The sequence below is a fragment of the Theropithecus gelada genome, chromosome 7b, assembly GCF_003255815.1.
Source record: "Theropithecus gelada isolate Dixy chromosome 7b, Tgel_1.0, whole genome shotgun sequence".
Lineage (NCBI taxonomy): Eukaryota > Metazoa > Chordata > Mammalia > Primates > Cercopithecidae > Theropithecus > Theropithecus gelada.
Window position 1 is genome coordinate 101,766,343 of NC_037675.1, and position 26,487 is coordinate 101,792,829.

A 26,487-nucleotide genomic window follows, 5' to 3' on the forward strand; every position below is an offset into this window, starting at 1 on the left:
CCCTATAAAAGAGACCCCAGAGTGCTAGCTCTCTGGTCCTCTCTACACTATATGAGAAGACAATGTGAAGATGGCTATCTGCAAACCAGGGAGTAGGCCCTCACCAAAAACACCACCATGCTGGCATATTGATCTTGGACTTCTAGATTCCAAACTGTGGGAAATAAATGTTGCTTAAGCCACCCAATCTATGTTTTTGTTGTAGCAGCCCAAATGGATTAAGACACTTTCATCAGCCGGGCGCGGTGGCTCACGCCTGTAATCCCAGCACTTTGGGAGGCCGAGGCGGGCGGATCACGAGGTCAGGAGATCGAGACCATCCTGGCTAACACGGTGAAACCCCGTCTCTACTAAAAATGCAAAAAATTAGCCGGGCGAGGCGGCGGGCGCCTGTAGTCCCAGCTACTCGAGAGGCTGAGGCAGGAGAATGGCGTGAACCCGGGAGGCGGAGCTTGCAGTGAGCCGAGATCGCGCCACTGCACTCCAGCCTGGGCGACTAAGCGAGACTCTGTCTCAAAAAAAAAAAAAAAAAAAAAAGACACTTTCATCAGTAGCTTATTCAGAGTAGTACTGATTCTCAACATTGCTATCATTGTGTATCAGAAATACGAAACATGGGCCGGGCACGGTGGCTCAAGCCTGTAATCCCAGCACTTTGGGAGGCCGAGACGGGCGGATCACGAGGTCAGGAGATCGAGACCATCCTGGCTAACACGGTGAAACCCCGTCTCTACTAAAAAATACAAAAAACTAGCCGGGCGAGGTGGCGGGCGCCTGTAGTCCCAGCTACTCAGGAGGCTGAGGCAGGAGAATGGCATAAACCCGGGAGGCGGAGCTTGCAGTGAGCTGAGATCCGGCCACTGTACTCCAGCCTGGGCGACAGAGCGAGACTCCGTCTCAAAAAAAAAAAAAAAAAGAAATACGAAACATGGCTCACACCTGTAATCCCAGCACTTTGGTAGGCCAAGGCGGATTGCTTGAGCCCAGGAGTTCAAAACCAGCCTAGGTAACATAGTGAGACCACATCTCTACAAAAAATAAAATCAGCCCAGCCTGTCTGTGGTCCCAGTTACATGGGAGGCTGAGGTGGGAGGATTGCTTGAGCCTTGGAGGTCAAGGCTGCAGTGAGCCATGATTGCTCCACTGCACTCCAGCCTGGGCAACAGAGCGAGACTGTGTCTCAAAAAGAAAAGAAAAAACAACAGAAATATAAAACATGAGGACAAATAGCTCCCTTGGCCACCAAAGTATTTCTGTACCACTTGAAAGTTTTGATATAGAAGTAGATGTGCCCAGGCTAGAGGGATAGGCACGTGAAGGGGGTGTCAGTAGGAGCAGGCAGCCCTGGGAACAGGAATGAAATTAACTAATTTGAGTCCTGCCGGGCACGGTGGCTCACGCCTGTAATCCCAGCACTTTGGGAGGCTGAGATGGCAGATCAGGAGATCAGGAGATGGAGACCATTCTGGCTAACACAGTGAAACCCCGTCTCTACTAAAAAATACAAAAAAAAAAAGTAGCCGGGCGAGGTGGCAGGCGCCTGTAGTCCCAGCTACTGGGGAGGCTGAGGCAGGAGAATGGCGTGAACCCGGGAGGCGGAGCTTGCAGTGAGCTGAGATCCGGCCACTGCACTCCAGCCTGGGTGACAGAGCGAGACTCCGTCTCAAAAAAAAAAAAACAGAGTGGAGGCTGGGCCGGGTACGGTGGCTCACGTCTGTAATCCCAGCACTTTGGGAGGCCGAGGCGGGCGGATCATGAGGTCAGGAGATCGAGACCATCCTGGCTAACACGGTGAAACCCCGTCTCTACTAAAAAATACAAAAAATTAGTCGGGCGTGGTGGTCGGCGCCTGTAGTCCCAGCTACTCGGGAGGCTGAGACAGGAGAACGGCGTAAACCTGGGAGGCGGAGCTTGCAGTGAGCTGAGATCTGGCCACTGCACTCTAGCATGGGCGACAGACCGAGACTCTGTCTCGGAAAAAAAAAAAAAAAGGAATTTGAGTCCTGACTTTGTGACTTAGGGTCAGTAACCACATTTCCTGTCCCTTTTTCTAAATACATCCAGCTATTTTTTTTCCTAGGCCCCACCATCCATCTGTGTGGATAGATAATCTTCATCTGTGAATAGATAACCTTGGGTATATTATCACTAGTGTTCTTTCTGGTTCCAAACAAGAGGCAGCAGAGCTTAACAGTTAAGCATATAAATCTTAGGGGTAGACTTCATGAGTTTACACCTGCCACTTCCTAGCCAGTTAACCCTGAGCAGGTTACTTAACATCTCTGTGCCTGCACATTCTCCTCAGTAAAATGAAAAAATCTGTGATTCCTTGTAATGATGTATAATTATGTTTCCTAGAATGAAGAGTGGTGGAATTAGAGAGGCATTTAAAGTTTACAGTTGCATTCAGTGCTTTTCATTGCTGAGAGTTATTGAACTTGATAATGACCACTTGAATCAAATGGAAGCTCTGTGCTATCTTGATCTTCCTCTCATACTCCAGCTTTGCTCTGAGGTCAGAAAGCTGTGTGTTAAAGCAGTTATATGTAGTTTTTGGTGGTTGTAGATTTCGTTTTGGTTTGGTTTTTGGTCTTGATTTTTAACACTGGTGGAAAGGTAATTCAAGGTAAGAGTTGAAGCCAGTTTCACTTCTGAACGATTTTATTTTACTACTTTTGGTGAGACAAACAATTTGTTTGAGAAACAAAAACTTGCAGTTAGCCTTGAAAATTGTGGAGTACCTGTTTCTAATTTAGGCATCAAAGGTAGAAGATGACTTGTTTTTGGCCTTTGGGCACTTCTACTCTACCTTAAGAGGCAAGACCGGCCAGGCAGTTTCTCACCTGGAATCCCAACGCTTTGGGAAGCCAAGGTAGGTGGATCACGAGGTCAAGAGATTGAGACCATCCTGGCCAACATGGTGAAACCCTGTTTCTACTAAAAATACAAACAATTAGCTGGGCATGGTGGTGTGTGCCTGTAGTCCCGGCTAATCAGGAGGTGGAGCCAGGAGAATCGCTTGAACCCGGGAGGCGGAGGTTGTAGTGAGCCGAGATTGCGCCATTGCACTCTAGCGTTGGCAACACAGTGAGACTCCATCTCAAAAAAAAAAGAGGCAAGACCAACAAAAATTTAAACTGAAGTGATTGAGTCAAGAAATAATCTAGGAGCTCAAAGAAAAAGTAGGAATCAACACTGGACTGATAAAATCAACACACCCTCAAATTCTGTGGAATTTGAGCTATACTTTGGAGGGGAGGCTGGGTTGAGAAGAGAGGTGGTAAGAGAGAGCAAAACTCACACTTATTGAAAACCTCCTGCCGTGCACTTGTGAATTTAACCCATGAGAAAAGCTGGTTAGAATACAGAAGGCATGTGCAAAGGAGAAATAAAAGGTAAGACCAGGTATGTTGTTAAAGTGGGACCAGACAGCATCGGACCCAGAATGCCAGACTGAAATAATTTACAGCAGCATTGAAGGGATTATACCATAGGTGAGAATATATCAGCTGTATTTTCTGTGGCAATTTATCCTTTGCAGTATCACTAGAGAACATAATTGTGAAAATGAATTAAGAAACTACTACAATCATTTTGGTTTGAGATAATAGGAAATAAGTTGATGGCAGTGGATCAAAGAGAAGACTGGTGTCTTTTGGTTTTGTTTTTTGTTTTTTTTGTGTGTGTGTTTTTTCTTTCGAGACGGAGTCTTGCTCTGTCACCCGGGGTGGAGTGCAATGGCGCAATCTTGGCTCACTGCAACCTCCGCCACCCGGGTTTAGGTGATTCTCCTGCCTCAGCCTCCCAAGTAGCTGGGCTTACAGGCGCCCGCCACCACAGCTGGCTAATTTTTGTATTTTCAGTAGAGTTGGGGTTTCATCATGTTGGCCAGGTTGGTCTTGAGCTCCCAAAATGTGGGGATTACAGGCATGAGCCACTGTGCCCTGGCCGAGAGATCTTTTAAAGGGGATCAATAGGATTTGGTGTCTGAGATGTGGAAAATGAATTATATGGGGTCTGAATATATGAATAAATATATATAAATAATATATATACTTATATATAGAAAATATATATGGTTGTTTTGTTGTTGTTGAGACAGAGTCTCGCTTTGTCACCCAGGTTGGAGTATACTGGCACAATCTCGGCTCAGTGCAACCTCCGCCTCCCAGGTTCAAGCGATTCTCCTGCCTCAGCCTCCTGAGTAGCTGGGATTACAGGCGCCCGCCACCACGCCCGGCTAATATTTTGTATTTTTAGTAGAGACGGGGTTTCATCGTGTTAGCCAGGATGGTCTTGATCTCCTGACTGTGTGAGCCACCGTACCCGGCGCCCCCCCCCCCCCCCCCCTTTTTTTTTTTTTTTTTGGGCAGTCTTCCTCTAGACTGAAGTTGCAGTGATGTGATCACGGCTCACTACAGCCTCGACCTCTTGGGCTCAAGTGATTATCCTGCCTCAGCCTCCCAAGTAGCTGGGACTACAGGCATGCACCCCATGCCTGGCTAATTTTAATTTTTTTGTGGAGACAGGGTCTCTCCCTTTGTTGCCCAGGCTGGTCTCGGAACTTCTGGGCTTAAGTGATCCTCCTGTCTTGACCTCCCAGAGTGCTGGGATTACAGGCATGAGCCACTGCACGTGGCCTATTTTTTGTAACCTGTTGGATTTGAGATGATAGTAAGTCATGCAAGTAGAGATGTTGTACATTTGTTTGAACATATGCTTGTTTATTTTTATTTTTTGTTTTGTTTTTTGAGACAGAATTTCACTCTGTCACCCAGGCTGGAGGGCATTGGCACTATCTCAGTTCACTGCGACCTCTGCCTCCTGGTTCAGGCAATTCTCCTGCCTCAGCCTCCTGAGTAGCTGGGATTACAGGCATGCACCACCATGCCTGGCTAATTTTTGTATTTTTTTTTTTTTCTTTTTCTTTTTTTTTTTTTTTTTTGAGACGGAGTCTTGCTCTGTCGCCCAGGCTGGAGTGCAGTGGCCGGATCTCAGCTCACTGCAATCTCCGCCTCCCGGGTTCACGCCATTCTCCTGCCTCAGCCTCCCAAGTAGCTGGGACTACAGGCGCCCGCCACCACCATGCCCAGCTAATTTTTTGTATTTTTTAGTAGAGACGGGGTTTCACCGTGTTAGCCAGGATGGTCTCGATCTTCTGACCTCGTGATCCGCCCGTCTCGGCCTCCCAAAGTGCTGGGATTACAGGCTTGAGCCACCGCGCCCGGCCTAATTTTTGTATTTTTAAGCAGATGGAGTTTTGCCGTGTTGTCCAGTCTGGTCTCAAACTCCTAACTGCAAGCAGTTCACCCGCCTCAGCCTTCCAAAGTGCTGGGATTATAGGCATGAACCACTGGTGCTGGGCTGAACATATTTTTATTCAGGGCCAGCTATCTGCAGATTTTGAACAAGGCTCTGTAAATCCATGGGATCAAAACTGACCAACCTTCATGTCCTTACGCAGTTTACAGTCTAGTGGGAAGTTGACAAAACCACACAGCTATAATTACAAATTGTAGTCAATGGAAATTGCATGAATAAACACCTTGAGGTTAGGGTAGATGGGCCATGATACAGTTGAGGCGCTAAAGGGCCACAATAGAGGAGTGAAGAGGGAGGAGGCTGGAGAGGTAGCAAGAGACTAGCTAAGAGGTCTATGAAATCAGATTTGAATCAGCACCACAGAATTGGTAGTTGCCAGGAAATGTGTGTGGTGTGAGTAAAAAGCTGAAATCTAGGCTGGGTGTGGTGGCTTATGCCTGTAATATTAGGACTTTAGGAGGCCAAGGCAGGAGGATCGCTTGAGTGCAGGTGTTCCAGACCAGCCTGGGCAACATTGTGAGACCCTGTTTCTACAATAAATAAAAATAATTAGCTGGGTGTGGTGGCACATGCCTGTAGTCCCAGCTACTCAGGAGACTGAGGTGTGGGGATTGCTTGAGCCCAGGAGTTTGAGGTTGAATGAGCCGTGATCGTGATTGGGCCACTGCACTCCAGCTGGGTGACAGTGAGACCTGTTCCCTAAAAAAAAAAAAAAAAAAGAAGAAGAAAAAGAAAACAATTGAGCTGGTGGCTATAAATCACCCATTTAAGAAGTTACTGGTGAAAGCAGTTTTTGTAGTTTTTAAAATTTATTTACTCAGCTAAAGATAATCAATCTCATGATGTGTTTCAGATGAAAAAAAAGATATTGACCATGAGACTGTGGTTGAAGAACAGATCATTGGCGAGAACTCACCTCCTGATTATTCAGAATATATGACAGGAAAGAAACTTCCTCCTGGAGGAATACCTGGCATTGACCTCTCAGATCCCAAACAACTGGCAGAATTTGCTAGGTAAGTTATAAGAACTTTACTTTCTTTTAATTATAGAAAGTGCTTGAGTCTTGACAGCTATGTTTTCCTGTGCCTAAGTCAAAATGGTGGTTTGTATTCTTTCTCTAGGGCAATTCCTGAAAACAAAAGCAGTCCGTTTTGGGTTTTTTTGTTTGTTTGTTTTTTGTTTCTGTTTTTTTGAGACGGAGCCTCCCTCTGTCACCCAGGCTGGAGTGCATTGGTGCGATCTCGGCTCACTGAAACCTCTGCCTCCCAGGTTCAAGCAATTCTAACAGTCAGTTTTAGTTTTAGTAGTAGCTATGCTATTAATGTAAGTGGCAGCATTTTAGATCCTTGCAGTAAGATGAAGCAAATACCCTTTATTTATAGGCATTGTATGTGAGCAAATAAAATTGCCCGTAATTTGTTTTGGAATGGATATCTTCTACACTGCCTTATGGCTTCTTTGTACACATTTTATTTTTTATTTATTTATTTATTTACTTATTTATTTTTTGAGACAGAGTCTCGCTGTGTCTCCCAGGCTGGAGTGCAGTGGGCGCGATCTTGGCTCACTGCAAACTCCGCCGCCTCCTGGGTTCACGCCATTCTCCTGCCTCAGCGTCCCCCGAGAACCTGGGACTACAGGCGCCCGCCACCACGCCCGGCTAATTTTTTTGTATTTTCAGTAGAGACAGGGTTTCACCGTGTTCGCCAGGATGGTCTTGATCTCCTGACCTCATGATCCGCCCGCCTTGGCCTCCCAAAGTGCTGGGATTACAGGCGTGAGCCACCGCGCCCGGCTTATTTTTTATATTTTTGAGGCAAGAGTCTTGCTCTCTTGCCCAGGCTGGACTGCAGTGGTGCAATTTCAGCTCACTGCAACCTCTACCTCCCTGGTTCAAGTGATTCTTCTGCCTCAGCCTCCCAAGTAGCTGGGATTATGGGTGTGTGCCACCACGCCCAGCCAATTTTTATGTTTAGTAGAGACAGGGTTTCATCCTGTTGGCCAGTCTGGTCTCGAACTCCTGGTCTCAAGTGATCCGCCTGCTTCCACCTCCTAGAGTGCTAGGATACAGGCGTGAGCCACTGTGCCCAGCCCGCAGTACACATTTTAAATTTGGGTGTGTTGTATTGGTCTATGCTGCTGGAGACCTGGGTCTGTACTAGATTCATCCAGCTGACCACTGGAAAGGATTTCATAAATTTGTATTCGTCTTATCAGTTAAGCTCCTGGTATGTTAATTTAAGCTGGCATGACAGGAGGAGATGAAGTTATTTATGGCTGGGACATGGCAAGCAGTGGAGACACTCTGAACCCATTGGTTGGGTGTGTTTGTTTTGCCTAAAGTGGGTTGGGTTCTTATAGAAGCCTACTTTTTGTATTACTTTCTAGTACTATTTGGCAGTTTGTACAAGGAGCTGAAAATACCCACAAAGATGTAAACTTTTAAATTAAATGAACTAATAAAATAAACTCTGGAGCAGAAAGCCTAATGCCTTTCCATACCTGAGGTTGAATGGAACCTGGAATAGCTCAGGAAATTTCGGCAAGGGCAGGATCAAGAAGAAAGAAATTCTTTTGATCTTGCACATTCTTTTTTTTTTTTTTTTTTTTTTTGAGGCGGAGTCTCGCTCTGTCGCCCAGGCTGGAGTGCAGTGGCCAGATCTCAGCTCACTGCAAGCTCCGCCTCCTGGGTTTACGCCATTCTCCTGCCTGAGCCTCCCGAGTAGCTGGGACTACAGGCGCCCGCCACCTCGCCCGGCTAGTTTTTTGTATTTTTAGTAGAGACGGGGTTTCACCGTGTTAGCCAGGATGGTCTCGATCTCCTGACCTCGTGATCCGCCCGTCTCGGCCTCCCAAAGTGCTGGGATTACAGGCTTGAGCCACCGCGCCCGGCCAATCTTGCACATTCTAAGAATAGAGTGAGTTGCATTTTTTTTTTTCTTTTGAGAGCAGAGTGGTAGAGGTGGAGACCCTTCAGTGTCCTGGCTTCCTTCTTGGCCCTGCCGAAAACAAGGTGGGCAGTTCCTGCCACCTGGAGCTCCTTTCCCCACTTGTCAAATGGGCATTAAGAATTCCATTGTGATTTGATACATGGGGGTTCTCAACCCTTTATTCTCTCCAGTGAAACTATAGCTATAATTTATAATATATGCATTATTTGTAGTTTATCATGACTTAAAACAGTGAAGGCTCTATCCTTTTGTTAATGACATTCCAGCTTTTATTGACATTCATATTTCAAATACAGTTATGTAAATATTAACTGCCCTTTCCCCAAAAAAAGTAACAAAAATGGAATCTGTAGGGTTCTTAGTCAACTGTGAAGTTTTGGACAGATTGAGTCAAGTGTTATGCCAGTGTTTAATGTTGTCATGTGTTCTGTTTTTTTTCTTTTTTGACCATGCCATCGCACTCCAGCCTGGGCAACAAGGGTGAAACTCCTTCCAAAAAAAAAAAAAAAGAGGGAGAGGGAAGGAAGGAAGGAAAGAAACTACAAAAGATAATGGAAAAGATTTAGAAACAGATTGACTGTGTGCTTGGTGGGGCACGTGGGGTAGGAGTAAGAGCATGCTTAACATTTTCGTGCTTTTAGCCACTGCTCATTAGATGACTCTAGCCCCGGCTTACTTCCTGAAAACCACCTCAAGTCCAACATGGATGTTTTATTATTAACAGCATCTCAAACCAAATACTGACTACTCTGAGCCCCAAACGAGAACACTGAAGCTTTTTTTTTTGAGATGGAGTCTCACTCTTGTCACCCAGGCTGGAGTGCCAGTGGTATGATCTCGGCTCACTGCAACCTCTGCCACCCAGGTTCAAGTGATCTCATGCCTCAGCCTCCAAAGTAGCTAGGATTACAGGCGCCGCCACCACACCCGGCTAATTTTTGTATTTTTAGTAGAGATGAGGTTTCGCCATCTTGGCCAGGCTGGTCTTGAACTCCTAACCTCGTGATCCATCTGCCTCGGCTTCCCAAAGGGCTGGGATTATAGGTGTGAGCCACCACACCTGGCCTTTTGAAGCTTTAAATTACAATTGTGATTCTCCTCTGTCCACATGGCTGGGGAGGCCTCAGAATCTTGGTAGGAGGCGAAAGGCATTTCTTACATGGTGGTGGCAAGAGAAAAATGAGGAAGAAGCAAAAGTGGAAACCCCTGATAAACCCATCTCATCTTGTGAGACTTAACTATCATGAGAATAGCATGGGAAAGACTGGTCCCCATGATTCAGTTACCTCGCCCCGGGTCCCACCTACAACATGTGGGAAGCCTGGGAGATAGAATTCAAGTTGAGATTTGGGTGAGGACACAGTGAAACCATGTCAGAGGGTAAGAGAGCCCAGTGGCAGAGTAAAAGCATCATTCAGACAAGTAGAAGGAGACTCAGGAGGTACTACAGAGGGGAATAAAACCTTTCGGTTATACATTGTGAAGGAGCTGCAGTGGAGGGCAGAGGCTGAGGGAAAGGTTTTGAAGAGAGGAGTCTATGTGTGGTGAGCAGTAAAGCTGTTAGGTGTTGGTGACCCTTGGCACTGCTTACCCTCCTTGGAGCGTTGGAGCAGCTGATCTAAAAGTTTGTCCCCAGTCTTCTGAACAGAAAATCCAGGGACACATGTTACTGTGGGGAAGGTAACATGGCTACCTTAGACCAACTCCTTAAGAAGGGGACCACCCACAGAGTCTGGCACCCGGGTACCAGCTAGCCATCCAAAACACCAACACTGAAGAACCTAAAAGTTTCAGTGAGATAGGCCATCGACTGGAAAGAATAATAGACCTGAATGAGACTTTTCTTCAGTAGCAGAGGATAATTAGAGGCAATAAAACAATGCTTTGAGAGGAAAAATTACTGTAAACATGATAGAGTTCTTGATCTAGCAAAGCTATCAAGTCAGATACAAGAACAAGAGATGACAATTTTAGAGACCCAAGGATTTATGTTGCATGTACCCTTTCTGAGGAGGTAAGTTGAAGATACAATATAGCGAAATGAGGATGAACATCAGAAGGAAGATTTCCTAGTGCACAACAACCAAGAGGACAGCTGTGCAGCAGGCTAGAAAATGTATTCCATTTAGAATAGAAAGTTGGCTGGCTGTAAGAATTTCTTAAGTAAAAGTCAGTTTCATTCAGTAGTGGGTAGAGTGAGTAAGAAGCTTGGTGGTATGGAAAAGGGTCTTCTGAAAAAGAAAAGGCAATTGGAAACTCCATGAAAAGGGGTGAAGGGGTAGGGCAAAGAAAGCCATAGCCTAAAAAATAGGGCCTAATTTTGACAGTATTGAAAGAGAGAGCTCCTTTGACCTGACTCTGGGAAGATTCTCTCCTTGCAGCTCCCTGTGTTGTACTTGTAGAGCATTAAGTGTGATCCTAGCACACTGTTTTAATATTTGCATAATCACAATATGAATGTAAATAGCATTTCTTTTATTAACCTGTTAAAAGATTTCATTTTTGTATAGAAGAGAATGAAATCTTGCTCGTCTTGACAGTGTAAAAAGTAAAGTTACAGAGTTTGGGCCCTGTGAGGTGGGTCAAGGGTTGGGCTCCCTCTCATCCATATTCTACATAGTAGCTCTTTTTTTTTTTAAATGGAGTCTTGCTCTGTCGCCAGGCTGGAGTGCAAGTGGTACAATCTCGGCTCACTGCAACCTCTCTACCTCCTGGATTCAAACTATTCTCCTGCCTCAGCCTCCCAAATAGCTGGGACTAACAGGCGCACGCCACCATGCCCGACTAATTTTTGTATTTTTAGTAGAGACAGGGTTTCACCATGTTGGCCAGGATGATCTCTATCTCTTGACCTCGTGATCCACCCACCTTGGCCTCCCAAAGTGCTGGGATTACAGGCATGAGCCACTGCACCCGGCCTCTACATAGTAGCTCTTGAAGCTTATGTTCATCTAAACAAATCTCTGTATTTGCACAGTCGTGTTGGTGACAACTGTTTGCACCTAGGTGCCCTCTTTTGTTAGATCTTCACATTTTGAGGATGTGTGTAACAGTTGAGTGGGATTTTCTGGAGGCTCAGGAATTGATGCTGGGGACTCTGAAAGCAGAAGATACAGAGGACCAAGAGTTTTAACCTCTTGGGGACCAGACCACATCTTCGCTAATTACGGCCCATAGAACTTGTCCTGGTGGCCTCCAGTCTTCACCTCCTGCACTCACAAAATGGCATTAGAGCCGCAGCTGTTGGCTTAAGGTAGAATGTAAGCTGCTTTTCTGTCTCCTCTGTGCACTGGAGTGATGGGGTGCTGGACTGGACTTGAAACTGTCCAAAGAGTATTTCAGGCTCATGCCACACTCAACCTAGACTGCCTAGTAAATCAGTTACATATGCACGTGGGCAAAATATAAGCAGTAATGACTTTAATTGGAAAATCTGACATTGGGAAGGTGGACAGGCTGTGGATGACTTTTTTTCCTGAAATGTCTGTTCAGTAAATATTTCGAAAGGTGGTCAGTGAGTGGGGTCCAGTGAGTTCTGTTTTCTGTAAAGTGACCACCTTTGTATGTATTTCACTAAATAAAGTTAGACCTTTGAAAACCTTTGGTCTAGAAAGATTAAAATAGAATGGTTAGGCCAGTCCCAAACTGGGTTTTTTTGTTGTCGTTCACTGCTTACCCTGAGACTTTCACAGTATTAACGTATAGATGAAATGTGATAATGGAAATGAAAATACCTCAAAACTCTTCAATATCATTACATGAATATTAATATTTAAGAGATAATTCATTGAACAAACTTTATCTAAGGCAATATTACCTTTTCACAAAGAAGGGAGGTGAATCATGCTTGCAAATGGCAGCCGTATTACACAGAAACTTCTGTACCAACAGCACACATCAGAGAGGATGGTTCTGGTCTGGAAGTCAGCTAACCTTGTTTTGTATGGAAGAGGCTTATTTGCATTAAAGAGTCACTGCTCCAAAAATGTTTCATCTCCCTTTCTGGGATATTTGCAGATCTGTTGGTTAGAACTTCGGTTTACACAGTGCTCTGCTGATACTGTGCCAGAAGTTTGGGTTCTGAAGTCCAATCTTTACAACGTTCTTCCCACATATACCAGAATGAGCTATTATACATCGGGCAATCATGTCATTAGGAGTGTATTCTCTCTCTTTATTTGACAGGAAACTTGAGTCGTTGGGTGCCTGACTCCTCCATGTAACAGGTACTGCATTGAGGGGTGTGTTCCTCCTAGTGCCATGCTTTCTCCAGTTTCTCAGTCATTTATCAAAGGGTGGTTAAGAATGAACTCATTTTTAGCTAGACCCATTTAACACATAGCCAATGGTAACAAGAGCTATCATTTCCCAAGTGCTTAACATACATCTCTTAAGTAGATAGCATTATACCTTTTTACAGAATAAGAAACCGAGGCTGAGAAGTTACAGTTTGCTCAAGGTCATGAAGCTAGTAGAAGTCAGCTCCAAGTTACACATCCCATACTGCCTCATTCATAATGTCTATGCTGTTGTCATCATTGTCTCTGGGTTCAAAAGGACTCTCTGGGTTCAAGAGTGCTCAGCTGGTGAATGGAAGACTTAAATCTTAGTTACTTCTGAATAGTTGAGGAGGGTGAGAAGGTGTTCTCAGTAGTAGTATATGATTTTTACTCTTTACTTGTAAAATGAAACACTGTTTTAACCTAAGTGTATTTTTGGAAAATGACCTTTTTCATTGTTGGCATTCAAATAAAATGTAAAAAGTACCAACGTATACTGCTGCATTTGCCACTCTGTGTGAAGGAGGATGATTTGCGAAGGAGCTTAAGAGTAGCTGCATTTAAACCTTCCACTTACTCCTTAAATCCAAGGGTATTTGTCCAAATGCATTTTAAACTCTCATTCTAAAATTAAATATATTTCTAAATACTAGCACACATTTTGAAAATGACATTTTAAGAAAAAATAATACCACTTATAATAACAAACGAAGAGTTGGGTAAATGGTACCTGAGACTTTCTCTTTACTTTGGGGGCATATTTGAAAATTTCCATGATAAAATATCTTTTAAAAAATGAAGTTACTAAGAATAACTCTAGGAAAATGTATGGGGGACCGGGTGCCATGGCTCACACCTGTAATCCTAGCACTTTGGGAGGCCGAGGTGGGTGGATCACCTGAGGTCAAGAGTTCCAGACCAGCCTGGCCAACATGGTGAAACCCCGTCTCTACTAAAAATACAAAAAAAAAAAAGGCCAGGCATGGTGGCACACGCCTGTAATTCCAGCTACTCGGGAGGCTGAGGCAGGAGAATCGCTTGAACCTAGAAAGCAGAGGTTGCAGTGAGCCAAGATCACACCACTTCACTCCAGCCTGGGCGAAAGAGTGAAACTCCATCTCAAAAAAAAAGAAAAAGAAAATGTATGGGAGAGGACCCTTACTAAGCCATATTTACTAAGATTTAATTTGCATATGGTAAAGTCTATTCCCTTTTAGGTATGTATGTACTATTCTGTGAATTTGGACAAACACAGTCATGTAGCCATCTTCACAGTCAACACAGAATGTTTCCATGGAGTCCTAGGCGGGTGGATTGCTTGAGCTCAGGAGTTTGAGACTAGCCTGGGCAACATAGCAAAACCAGATCTCTACAAAAACAAAACAAAAATTTTCAAAGAATAAATACTCTTAATTGGGAACATTGAAACTTAAAAAAAAAAAAAAACAGGGCCGGGCGGCAGTGGCTCACGCCTGTAATCCTAGCACTTTGGGAGGCCAAGGCGGGCAGATCACGAGGTTAGGAAATCAAGACCATCCTGGCTAACACGGTAAAACCTTGTCTCTACTAAAAATACAAAAAATTAGCCAGTCGTGGTGGCGGGCACCTGTTGTCCCAGCTACTTGGGAGGCTGAGGCAGGAGAATGACATGAACCCGGGAGGGAGAGCTTGCAGTGAGCCGAGGTCGCCCCATTGCACTCCAGCCTGGGCGACAGAGCGACACTCCGTCTCAGTCAATCAATCAGTAATAAAAAAATAATATTTGAGTGGAATAGAAACCTTTCATATCAATCACTGTTGTTTTCCAAACTGATGTAACCTCAAGGTGGCGCAGTGGCACCAAATTTTGTCCTACCTGATTTTGTGAACTCAGACCAAAACTCCAGGATTTATTTGTATTTAAGATAAGAAAGGCTAGTTCAGAGTCCTGTTTCCAACAGGCACTTATGAAATACTTGCTCACTGGTGTTACAGGTTGAGCATCCTTTATCCAAAATGCTTAGGAACAGTAACACTTTGGATTTTGGGGTTTTGCATATGCATAATAAGTTATCTTAGGGCTAGGACTCAGGTTTAAACATGAAATTTGAACTTAATTTATGTTTCATTACACCTTATACACATAGCCTGAAGGCAATTCTATACTTTTATTTTATTTTTTTGAAACAGGGTCTTGTTCTGTCACCGAAGTTGGATTGCAGCCTCAAATTCCTGGGCTGAAAGGATTCTACCTCTTCAGCCTCCCAAGTAGCTGGAACTGTAGGCATATACCACCACGTCTGGCTAACTTTTTATTTTTTTAGAGACAGGGTGTTACTTTGTTGCCCAGGCTGTTATACAATATTTTAAATAATTTTGTACATGAAACAAAGTTTTGACTGTGACCCCATCACATGAGTATGTCATGTTAGCACTCAGATAGTTTCAGATTTTGGATTTTGGACGTTCAAGGATGCTCAATCTATAATCCATTTACAAGAAAGGACAAATATCTACAGGGTTGGGATAGGGGAGGACACTGAATTGAAAATGTTCTCGTAGAATTTAAAATAGCAAATATGTACAGTCTTGAACCAACTTCATGGAGATAAGTGATAGTTACCAGATCTGTTGTTCCTCACATACTCCTCCAGGGCATGGAAAGTTTAACCAATGATTTCATGTGTTCAGGTTACAGATCAGGTAATCCTTTTCCCAGATTGTAAGTGAAGAAGGACATTGTTAGGGCCTTCACAAACTTAAAAGATCACAGAATTAATTTTTTTTTAAGGAGTTTGTGGGTTTTTTTTTTTTTTTTTTTTTTTTTTGAGACGGAGTCTCGCGCTGTGTCACCCAGGCTGGAGTGCAGTGGCGCGATCTCGGCTCACTGCAAGCTCCGCCTCCCAGGTTCACGCCATTCTCCTGCCTCAGCCTCCGAGTAGCTGGGACTACAGGCGCCCGAGTAGCTGGGACTACAGGCGCCCGCCACCACGCCCGGCTAGTTTTTTTTTTTTTTTGTATTTTTAGTAGAGACGGGGTTTCACCATGTTAGCCAGGATGGTCTCGATCTCCTGACCTCGTGATCCACCCGCCTCGGCCTCCCAAAGTGCTGGGATTACAGGCTTGAGCCACCGCGCCTGGCCTGTTTTTTTTTTTTGGTAACAAAAGAGTGGTAGTAAATTAGCTCTTGCTTTTAAGGATTCACTTAAGTGGGCTTTTTTTTTTTTTTTTTTTTTTTCCCAACTTTGACTTTTTAAAAAATGTCAATAGCTTTTGGCGTATAAGTGGTTTTTGGTTACATGGGTGAATTCTATATTGGTGAATTCTGAGATTTGAGTGCACCCCTCACCAGAACAGTGTACACTGTATCCAGTATGTAGTCTTTTATCCCACACCATTCTTTCCCCACTCAGTCCGCAAAGTCCATTATATCACTCTGTATGTCTTTGTATCCTCATAGCTTAGCTCCCACTTATAAGTGAGAACATACCCCATTTGATTTTCCATTCCTGAGTTACTGCACTCAGAATAGTGGCCCCCAGCTAGTTTTTTATAGGTTTTGTTTTTGTTTTTGTTTTTTTTGAGACAGCATTTCATTCTTGCCGCCTAGGCTGGAGTGCAATGGCACGATCTCGGCTCATTGCAACCTCCGCCTCCCTGGCTTAAGCAATTCTCCTCCCTCAGCTTCCTGAGTAGCTGGGATTACAGGCATCTGCCACCACACTTGGCTATTTTAAATCCAAGACAGAGTCTCGTTCTGTCACCTAGGCTGGAATGCAATGGCACAGTCATGGCTTACTGCAGCCGTGACCTTCTGGGCTCAAGAGGTCTTCCTGCCTTTAGCCTCCCAAGTGGTTGGGACTGTCGACACACATCACTCTGCCTGGCTGACTTTGTTTTTTTGTTGGTTTGTTTGTTCATTTGTTTTTGATAGAGACAGGGTTTTGTCCATGTTGCCCAGGCTTAATTTTTTTATTTTTTGTGGAGAGAGTCTTACTGTGTTTCCTAGGCTGGTCTTGAACTCCTGGACTCAAGCAGTTCTCCCACTGTGGCCTCCCAAAGTGCTGGGATTATAGGCGTGAGCCACCACACTGGCTGATTTAGTACTCATTAAATATGAACCATCACGGAGGGGTGTGAGATGGGTAAAACTAGGGACAAAAAGAAAATCTGTTTCCGAGATTTAAGTTTATTTTCCAGTTTTTTTAGGAACCCTTAATTTCTCACCCCTCTACCACAAACAGATCTATAGGGAGTATTTGGAGAGAAAGTTTTGTCAAAAGTCCAAAGCTTGATTCAGTGGCAAAAGCAGGTAGGTAAGTTACCAAACCAGGAGGCTCTCTGGATAGTAATTTCACACAGGGCTCTGCCAGACGGGTTACCACATTACCAGGACGCTTGGTACAAATGAGAACTTCCAAGCCCCCATCCAGAAGCAGGGTAACAGTATGAGAGGATGTGTTGTTCCCATCTGTCCACCAGGCCCTAGGAACTCTTTCCCCAAAGTAACTGGTGCTAATGGTTGATTGTGTGTCCTTCCAGAGATATTTGATATTTAATGTCTATAAATCTTGATTTAAAAGGACTCTTCTGTACCCTTTAAAATGATACATTTTAAAGATCATTTGTGTCAGTACTAATTGGACCCATTTTGTGTATAGAGATGGATATTTTAGGACACTCCTGTGTTTACAGTTCCTTTTTCATAAGGCACTTCATCATTGCAGCAGCTGCTTTTGGGTATCTTCCCTTGCCTCTCATGAGGAGATTCGTCTGTGATTGTCTGAGTTGATTTTTTGTGTTTTTTAAAAGTGTTTGGAGTTAAGAACAGGTATGTGAATCACACAGATCATAGTGCCATTCTAAGCTACACCAGCTTATTAGCTATGAGAATGTAGGCAGCAACTCGATGTTTCTGAGCCTCAGCATCCTTATCTGTAAGATGGGAAGAGTGCTTCACAGTCTTTGGTACTTAGTGAATGCGAGTTGTCTCATTCTTTCTCCTTCATGGAAGTGTATCATTTTAGTTTGGGTGCCTATAAGGAAAGCATTTTAGGGACTATATGATTTATGCCAGTTGAGTCTACCCACTCCTACAAATCTGTCTGTCTCTCTTTTTCTTTTGATAAGAATGAAGCCAAGAAAAATTAAAGAAGATGATGCTCCAAGAACAATAGCTTGCCCTCATAAAGTAAGTAATGCTAGGGGGAGAGTGTTCATTAAACTGTTGATGAAGTTTTAGAGAGTTTATAAGAAATTTGCACTTTTGTTTCTGCTTTTGATAATTTAAATGAAGCAAGGAATTAGAATCTTTGGTTTCTAAATCCAAGAGATGAAGTTTTGTTATTTAGTAAAGGCCACTTAAATTTAAATACTGTTAAATGGGATGACTGCAGGGAGCTGATGCTTGATTACTGTGTTGACTCTACTGTTAGCGTTTCATTTCTTTTTGGATTATATTAACAAGTCAGTCTTAAGATCCTGGGTTGTGTCTCACCCATTGACCTTTATGGGAATGTAGGCTTGTAACTGAAATTTGGAAATTATTTTGGATGTTGCTAAATTAAGCCAAATAAAGACTTAATAATAATTTTGTGTTACTAGAGAGGCACTTAATTGTTTTCAAATGTAGTTAGTCTTTAAAATAAAAGGATAACCTGAAAAGTATTTTTGAGGTATTTGTTGGGGGCTGTTTTCAAACTTAATTGAATATAAGACTAACAGAAAAATCAAGTATCACATAGGTACAGAGAACAAAGTAGGAGAGATTGAGTGGAATAAAGAATGTAAAAATGAACAATTGGAGCAGCCTACATTAGTCTCACGGTCTCATCCCTGTAATGACTGTGACCAGCAAGTCCCTCCTGTTGTTTGTCAGCGTTCTTCATGTGGCGATTTGCAATGTAAACCCATCTCCATCAGGGCCAAAATAACAAGCATTTGAAAACAGTTAGGCCAGAAGTGCCTGCCATCCCTTTAGCTTCTCTGTATACTTCTTAAAGTTTTCTTTATAATGGACACAATACTTGTACATATTTATGGGGTACCATGTGATGTTTCAATGCATGTATACATTGTGTACCAGTTAAATTTTTTAAATTTCCATTTTCTAAATGGAAATTAAACCTCTAAGGGTCAAGGCAGAAAAACTGTGGCTTCCCTCTCCCTTCTGCCTGTGAGCTGTCTAGTGACTTGTGCTGTCCTTCTGTCATGCTGTCTTACCATTTCCCCATTCACTCCATTACTGGGCAACAACTGCAGAAGAAATTGTTAAGGACATGCTTCTCGAGCGCCACACATCCATCTGCCTTTCCCGCCCTGCACTGGTATCAGTTTGCCTGCTTCTTCCTTTTCCTAGTGTCTCACAAAATAAATTTCTTCTGTAGTTGCCATTCCTTGGAGACCCTCTTGCTTCTTTCTCTGTCAAGAAGGGGAAAGAGGCAAAGAGAGAAGAGGGAACAGTAGGCGATGGAGAATGACAGTCCATTGTTGCAGCACAGAATATGGGGCCACCAAAGGTAGTGGTGGACTACCGTCATTTTAACTCCATTTGCTTAGCAGTGCTTTTGTTACTTCATTTTGGGGGACATAGTCGGGTGAGGCGGCTGTGGTATAGCTGGAAGCCAGGGTGTTGGGTTCTATTCCCAGTTTGGCTACTACTAGTAGTGTGACCTTGGGCAAGTCTACTTAAAGACATCTCTAAGCCTCAGTTTCCTCATCTGTAAAACTAGGGTTTGCATTAAATGATGACTTTTTCAGCTGTCTGTTTTTTGTCTTAAATGATATTAATGTTCTACCGTAATACTAAGTAAAATTAAAATGGGAGGTTGGGGAGGTGGTTTTGTTTTAGTATGTCAGTAAAGGCTGTTAAATGGTTGAATCCTTTCTAACAGTTTGCAATGTGAACCTCTAAGCTGCTTTCTCTGTTTTAAGGGCTGCACAAAGATGTTCAGGGATAACTCGGCCATGAGAAAACATCTGCACACCCACGGTCCCAGAGTCCACGTCTGTGCAGAATGTGGCAAAGCTTTTGTTGAGAGTTCAAAACTAAAACGACACCAACTGGTTCATACTGGAGAGAAGCCCTTTCAGGTAGAGCCAGTCCCTCTCTTCCCCACACTGCCTTGCCTGTCTGAACACTGCAAGTGTAGGGTGGTGTGGTGATGAGGCAGGAGGTGCCAGCCCAGAGACTCGGGGTCTTATTACTCCTTAGTGAGAAACAAAACTCCTGGGGAGTCTCTTGGAAGGGTTGCCGGGGATCTGGACTTCCTTGTCTATAACCTCTGTGGTGCTGGGTACGGAATGTATTGGTGTTGATGGAGTACACTTTATGGCAGGAGGAGAACAGGATTGATCAGGACCATACCTAAAACTCAATTTCTACTTCATTCATTACAGGATTGAAGTAATTTATTTTTGGTAGTTAATAGTATAATTCCTTTTTTTTTTTTTTTTTTTGAGACAGAGTCTCGCTCTGTCGCCCAAGCTGGAGTGCAGTGGCCGGATCTCAGCTCACTGCAAGCTCCGCCGCCCAAGTTTACGCCATTCTCCTGCCTCAGCCTCCCGAGTAGCTGGGACTACAGGCGCCTGCCACCTCGCCCGGCTAGTTTTTTTGTATTTTTTAGTAGAGACGGGGTTTCACCGTGTCAGCCAGGATGGTCTCGATCTCCTGACCTCGTGATCCGCCCGTCTCGGCCTCCCAAAGTGCTGGGATTACAGGCTTGAGCCACCGCGCCCGGCCTAATAGTATAATTACTAATTGATAAAGTTTCTAAAATTTTGTTGTATGAGTGTAAGTATAGGTAATATTTTGTCTTGTTTTTAGCCCATAAATAAGTGAAAGAACTAGCAGTGCAGTTAGTAAATCTAACATGGTTCTTTTTTGACAACTGACACCAGAACCCTTAATCATTTGTATTTTACTGTTGCAAATGTTTACAGCAGCACTAGCACTCTAGCCTGCATTTAGGAAGACTTGCCATTTTGCCAAGTGTTTTAAACAGTTCATGAGGGCTATCCTTGGGTTTTCGGGGTTGTCCAGCCTGCCTGCTGATTCTAGAATATATCTACAAAGTTCACCCCGGGCAGGAATGAAAAGTGTTTGGTAAAATACATAGGCTGTTCTCTAGCAAAGCAGTGAGCTACTGACTCCCAGGGTCTGGTCAGAGTTGCTGAGTGGGTTGATCTCTGGTCTTTCCTCGACAGTGCACGTTCGAAGGCTGTGGGAAACGCTTTTCACTGGACTTCAATTTGCGCACACATGTGCGAATCCATACCGGAGACAGGCCCTATGTGTGCCCCTTCGATGGTTGTAATAAGAAGTTTGCTCAGTCAACTAACCTGAAATCTCACATCTTAACACATGCTAAGGCCAAAAACAACCAGTGAAAAGAAGAGAGAAGACCCTTCTCGACCACGGGAAGCATCTTCCAGAAGTGTGATTGGGAATAAATATGCCTCTCCTTTGTATATTATTTCTAGGAAGAATTTTAAAAATGAATCCTACATACCTAAGGGACATGTTTTGATAAAGTAGTAAAAATTAAAAAAAAAAAAACTTTACTAAGATGACATTGCTAAGATGCTCTATCTTGCTCTGTAATCTCGTTTCAAAAACACAGTGTTTTTGTAAAGTGTGGTCCCAACAGGAGGACAATTCATGAACTTCGCATCAAAAGACAATTCTTTATACAACAGTGCTAAAAATGGGACTTCTTTTCACATTCTTATAAATATGAAGCTCACCTGTTGCTTACAATTTTTTTAATTTTGTATTTTCCAAGTGTGCATATTGTACACTTTTTTGGGGATATGCTTAGTAATGCTATGTGTGATTTTTCTGGAGGTTGATAACTTTGCTTGCAGTAGATTTTCTTTAAAAGAATGGGCAGTTACATGCATACTTCAAAAGTATTTTCCTGTAAAAAAAAAAAAAGTTATATAGGTTTTGTTTGCTATCTTAATTTTGGTTGTATTCTTTGATGTTAACACATTTTGTATAATTGTATCGTATAGCTGTATTGAATCATGTAGTATCAAATATTAGATGTGATTTAATAGTGTTAATCAATTTAAACCCATTTTAGTCACTTTTTTTTTCCAAAAAATACTGCCAGATGCTGATGTTCAGTGTAATTTCTTTGCCTGTTCAGTTACAGAAAGTGGTGCTCAGTTGTAGAATGTATTGTACCTTTTAACACCTGATGTGTACATCCCATGTAACAGAAAGGGCAACAATAAAATAGCAATCCTAAAGCAAGAATATGGCAGAACAAGATCTGTAAGCACAGTCTTATTTTCTTTTGTTGTCCAGAATACTTATAATTCTTGAGCCTCCCAGAAATTGGAAGCTAAATAAAGCAACTCAAGTTTCCTTTATTTTGCACTCAATTACAGTGATTATTGATGAAAGCGATGCATGGATATTTTAATACTTCCTACATGTCCTGACATCCGAAGGAGAGTAGGTAACAGGCATCCCGAGTTCAGGAACTACCTCAGAACACCCCAGGCCAGGTTGGTCATAGGCTGTGATTTTAGCCCCCGGCAAGTGTGAGTGAAGCATCTACCACTGTGCAGCCTGAGCGCCTGCACAAGGTAAGGTGCCACCTGGCAGTGGGGCACACAGAGGGAAGACCAGGCCTGTCCACCCTGCTGCCTTCAGAGGCGGCTCCAGCAGGGCCTTGGCTTGTCTGACAGGAAATGCTTGTGGTCACTGGTTATTTGGTTTGAGAGCCCTTGTTCCTCCATCTAGTGGAGTCCTTATTAAATACTAGCAATGTGGCAATTGAGTACCAGTAGCGTAATTTCATGTTTCTAAATGGACACTGGGTGCAAATCAACAAGGTGATTAGATTATTAGAAAAATTGTGCTCAATGAGTACCTCTCACATTGTAACCTCTTAAATGTACAATTACAATGTTGGATCTTACAGTCAAATAACAGACTTGAGAATATTTTATAAACTGCCATGATACAGCAAAATCTCATTTATTCAAAGTGCAAACATACTGTGTCTTTCTGTTTTGTGTATGCTTGACTGCAAGATAAATGACAAACTAGCTAATATCCAAGATTTATTTACAAATGGCCAGGGACCCCATCAGGTGAAACACATAGCCCGATGTCTTAGAGCTTCTCCATTGGTCCCGAACAGGAGGGCTGGAGACCCAATAACAGTGACCCTGTGGCTCTGGAATTTTGAAGTGCCTTTTGTGAATCATGAATGAAACATTTAACTTGAGACCCTTTAAAAAATTATCCAGAATCTGTTAGCCCTTGGGTAGTTTGGAACTCAGCTAAGCAGAAGCCCCCAGCTGTGTTCTGGGTAAGCCAGGCTTTGCTGTATCTGGCAGTCAGGAGAGAGGTCAGCCCATGGTGGAGGTCTTCAGTGCCGAGGGCTCGGATGAGAACGTGTAGTTCTTTGACTTCGACCTGGGCAGGGGCTTCTATGGATGCCTGCTTTGTGAGCACCCACACCTTCCCTCCCCACTGTCGGGTTGAGTAGCCCCAGCATGGCTGTGTTAGGAGTCCTTTGCCCAGCATTGTGCTGCACTGGAACCTGGCCCTGGCACTGTCCCAAGGGCCCACCGCAGAGCATACCTATGTTATGGGGAGCCCCGCTGGCAGCCCTGAGAGCCATGCCATGGCCTGCAGAAGCCAGGCTCCTGTGTGGATGAAGTCCCTCTTCCTCTGTGCCTTGATCCCTTGGGGGTGCCTTTGGTCATCTCTTCTGTCCTTTCCTGTCTCTGAAATAGTCATCAGTCCCCTTGACTCTCTCTGTTCACATGTCTTCTCAGTCTGCAGAGTTAACTTCTGTAAGGAGTTTAATCTGGGGTTCCAAGAAAACAAGTTCCTTGTTAACATAGCACTGACTTTGCAACAATAGGAAACTAACAAATGAGCAACAATATAAAGAGTAGAGGTAGTTCTCATTGGGTGTAACTTCAACCCATTCTGCTTGTGGTTAGAATTTATAACTTTGCTAACGATGTAATTTACTAAGGTTTGAAATGGTGTTCTAACAGCGAGTCCATTGTCTTGAGGATTAATCTGATTTATAAGTAATACTGATAGACATATTTTCGTACATCTGAGCAGAAATAAATGCATGTTTCTAGCATATGTAATATAAAAACTCCAGAGGATAAGTTTACACTTAACAAGATGTTGTTTTCTATTTTTGAATTTCTTATTATTTCCCCCTTTTTGGTAGTGGGGTTGAGAGGGGGAGCATACTATTTGTATAAAGAACTGTCACCCCAGAGTGACATTTATTTTCCAAGATGACCCTGAACTCATGCTATTGGTTACATATGGTGTTTGTGTGCTTTGCCTAGTTTCAAGGCCTGAGGACTTGAGGAAAATCGGGATTTTTTTATTTTTGGTTTTCATGTAAAAGATCTAAATGTCACTTATTTTGCTAAATAAGACCCTTTCACAGGATAGTGTGCACAATGCCTGTCCATGTTTCCAAGCAGAGTTCAAGTTCGTGTCTTCACAAGTAGATAAGAATCACTTCCAGTCGGGGGAAGCCTCCCTGAGCAGTGTTTGAGAGTTCGTACACTGGAGAACTGCCCCCCGTCCGTTTGCACTCTGCCTTGCAAAACTTACTATGGACACGTGCTCCAGATTGGTCTCAGACCAGAGTTTATGTTTGCTGCACAGGAAAACCTGACCTCCTAAAAGAAGTGTTTGAATTGGAAACCTGATCATTCTACCCACCTCCCACCCCGACTAGAGGCAGAGAGAGTTGATTGCTTCCAGGGTCTCTGACTTCTGTGACCTGGATATCAGCCTGGCTTGGGATATTCATGTTGTTGATCTTTAATTCTTTAAGTTTCTTCTATTTTCTTGACATCGGACCCCCAGCAAGAGTAAGGATACCAGAGGTGAAAACTGGTGAGAGCCAGGCTGCTCACAGACACCTACTTGATGCCACAGCCATGCCATCAGGCTTCCTCCTAGCTGCTCTGCTGGCTTGCTGAAGCCAACTCTGAGTCACAGGGTTGCCTTGGACCCTCGGCTGTAGGGGGCAACTGTCTGGCTCCGGGCCCTTTGTCTTGGATCCGCTGACAGTAATGTGATCGATCGCAGCACTTCTTCAGAGTTCAGGCCCAGCAGGTCCTGGCAAGTGCATTCTACTCGAACTTTTAACCCAAGTGGTGGGGAAGGAAGTCGAAATCCCAACCTGCACTTTCTTGGGGTTCTGGCCATGCACTTCTTAGCCTGCTCTCTGACTTTACAGGACAAAAGGTACCCTACGCCTTCTTCAGAATCATACTTACCTGCACGGCAGCATCTGACTGGATGGCTGGCTAGGTCTCATCCACCCCATATTACTGACCCTTGATTTATGTTGTTACTGCTCAGGTTATGCTCAGATGCCCTGGTTGCCTGAAGATGGTTTAAATGCAGGCCCTTCAGACAAGTCACATCAGGCAGGAGAGGGCTGGCCTCTCACCCACAAGAGGGCAGATTTGTGGCCAAGAGGCTTCCTGGCATCCACCCCAGGCCCGAGGGATCAGTGTGGTGCCAGAGAGGATCTTTAAGCTGGGACTGTATTGAGGGTTGGTGGGAAGTATGGGCAGCAGGTGCTTGACACATATCACCCAGTCCCCTTATAAAATCTGGAACGGAGCCTTTAAGTTGAGCGTTAGCATCAGGTCAGCAGGCAAAGCAAACCTCCCACAAACTGGGTGCTGTAAGGCGGGAGTTGACACATGGAGAGCTTGGTCCTGGCTGAGCAGGCACCCAGCCCCATGTTCCCCGCCAGCATTCTGGATGTCAGAGGAGACTGTGTATGATAGCGTCACATTCACCTGAAGCACACTGATTGATTTTCCACAGGTGTGGCAAGTTCGATCAAATTGACCACTTTTCATGAGACACCCAGACGCTGTAAAAAACCACCGGGATGTGTTGAGGGGGCAGTTTGCCATGCTCTGTTCTATCTGCTGCTATCTCTGGGGGCCGCATAATGTCCACACACATCATGGAGGGGAGAAAGGCATCAGTACCAAACGGAGTAACCTCTTTTTTCTACAATGTCCATACCCGACATGTGAGGCTCTGTTATCAACAGGTGGTGAGAAAAATTCTGTTTTTATTCGCTTTCTGGTAACTTCTGTAGGCCCTGGCTCAAGGACTTAGCATTTCGTCTCATGTACATCTTTTTCTTAAGTGTTCTTTGCCATTTCTGGAATTGTCCTTGGTTTTTCCTTAGCTCATAGGTCATAGATGCAGAAATATAGTATTTAAGGCATCCGCATCCAGCATCAGATGGCTTTGCATCCAGAAAAACATTGATAACTCAGTTTGAAGCACCAAGCATGTGTAATATGGCTCTATAAAATACAATAAATGCATAATGTTAAGCTTTTTAATGCCTGTGGTTCTTATTTGTTCCTCAGTCCTCTAAGCTACTTCTTTAGTGTTTCACTGCACATGAAACCAGGCCATGAACCCCTCCTGGTCTAAGAGTTGCCTGAACTGCCTGGGGCAGTTCTTGTGGCTTGCTTTCTCACACAGGAATGGGAACTCCCAGGATTTGGTCTCACACCAGCAAGCAATGCTTCTGGAACCTTTCAGCTCCAAGGTGGTCTCAGGAGCCAGAGGGTGTTTTAAAGAGAGCCTCACCTACTGTTCGGAAAGCACAGCCCAGTGAAATGCCCATGCAGCCAGACCTGTGAGCCCATGTCAGCCCTGGAAGCTCTGGAGCTAACAGGGATGAACTCTCAAGAACTTGACCAAATACACTGAGAGCTACTTCGGATTTAGCCAAAAGCAAAATGCAGAGCAGAGCTTCTTCCCCCCGGCTGGGGCCTTGGTGTCTGATGTTCTGCAGAGCAAGGTTCAGAGCGAGGCGTGAAGTTATTACTTGGATACATGTGACTCCCTTTTTGCTAGTGACAGAAGGGGCTGCTGACAGAATGCTGCTGAGGTGGCAAGT

General features: G+C 44.0%; 1 protein-coding gene across 2 annotated transcripts in view; it reads left to right on the top strand.

Annotated features, from left to right (window-relative positions):
• Window positions 1–25,917, top strand: part of YY1 (YY1 transcription factor) — a 46,364-nt gene extending 20,447 nt beyond the window's left edge. Inside the window, exons 2-5 of one of the 2 annotated variants that reach the window (XM_025393094.1) lie at window positions 6,176–6,338; window positions 17,666–17,726; window positions 19,469–19,627; window positions 20,741–25,917. In XM_025393094.1, coding sequence (XP_025248879.1) covers window positions 6,176–6,338; window positions 17,666–17,726; window positions 19,469–19,627; window positions 20,741–20,923 — 566 coding nt within the window. In that variant the 3' untranslated portion in view covers window positions 20,924–25,917. The remainder of the gene's footprint in view (window positions 1–6,175; window positions 6,339–17,665; window positions 17,727–19,468; window positions 19,628–20,740) is intronic. The other variant, XM_025393095.1, reaches the window with a different exon arrangement.
• The last annotated feature ends 570 nt before the right edge of the window (window positions 25,918–26,487 follow it).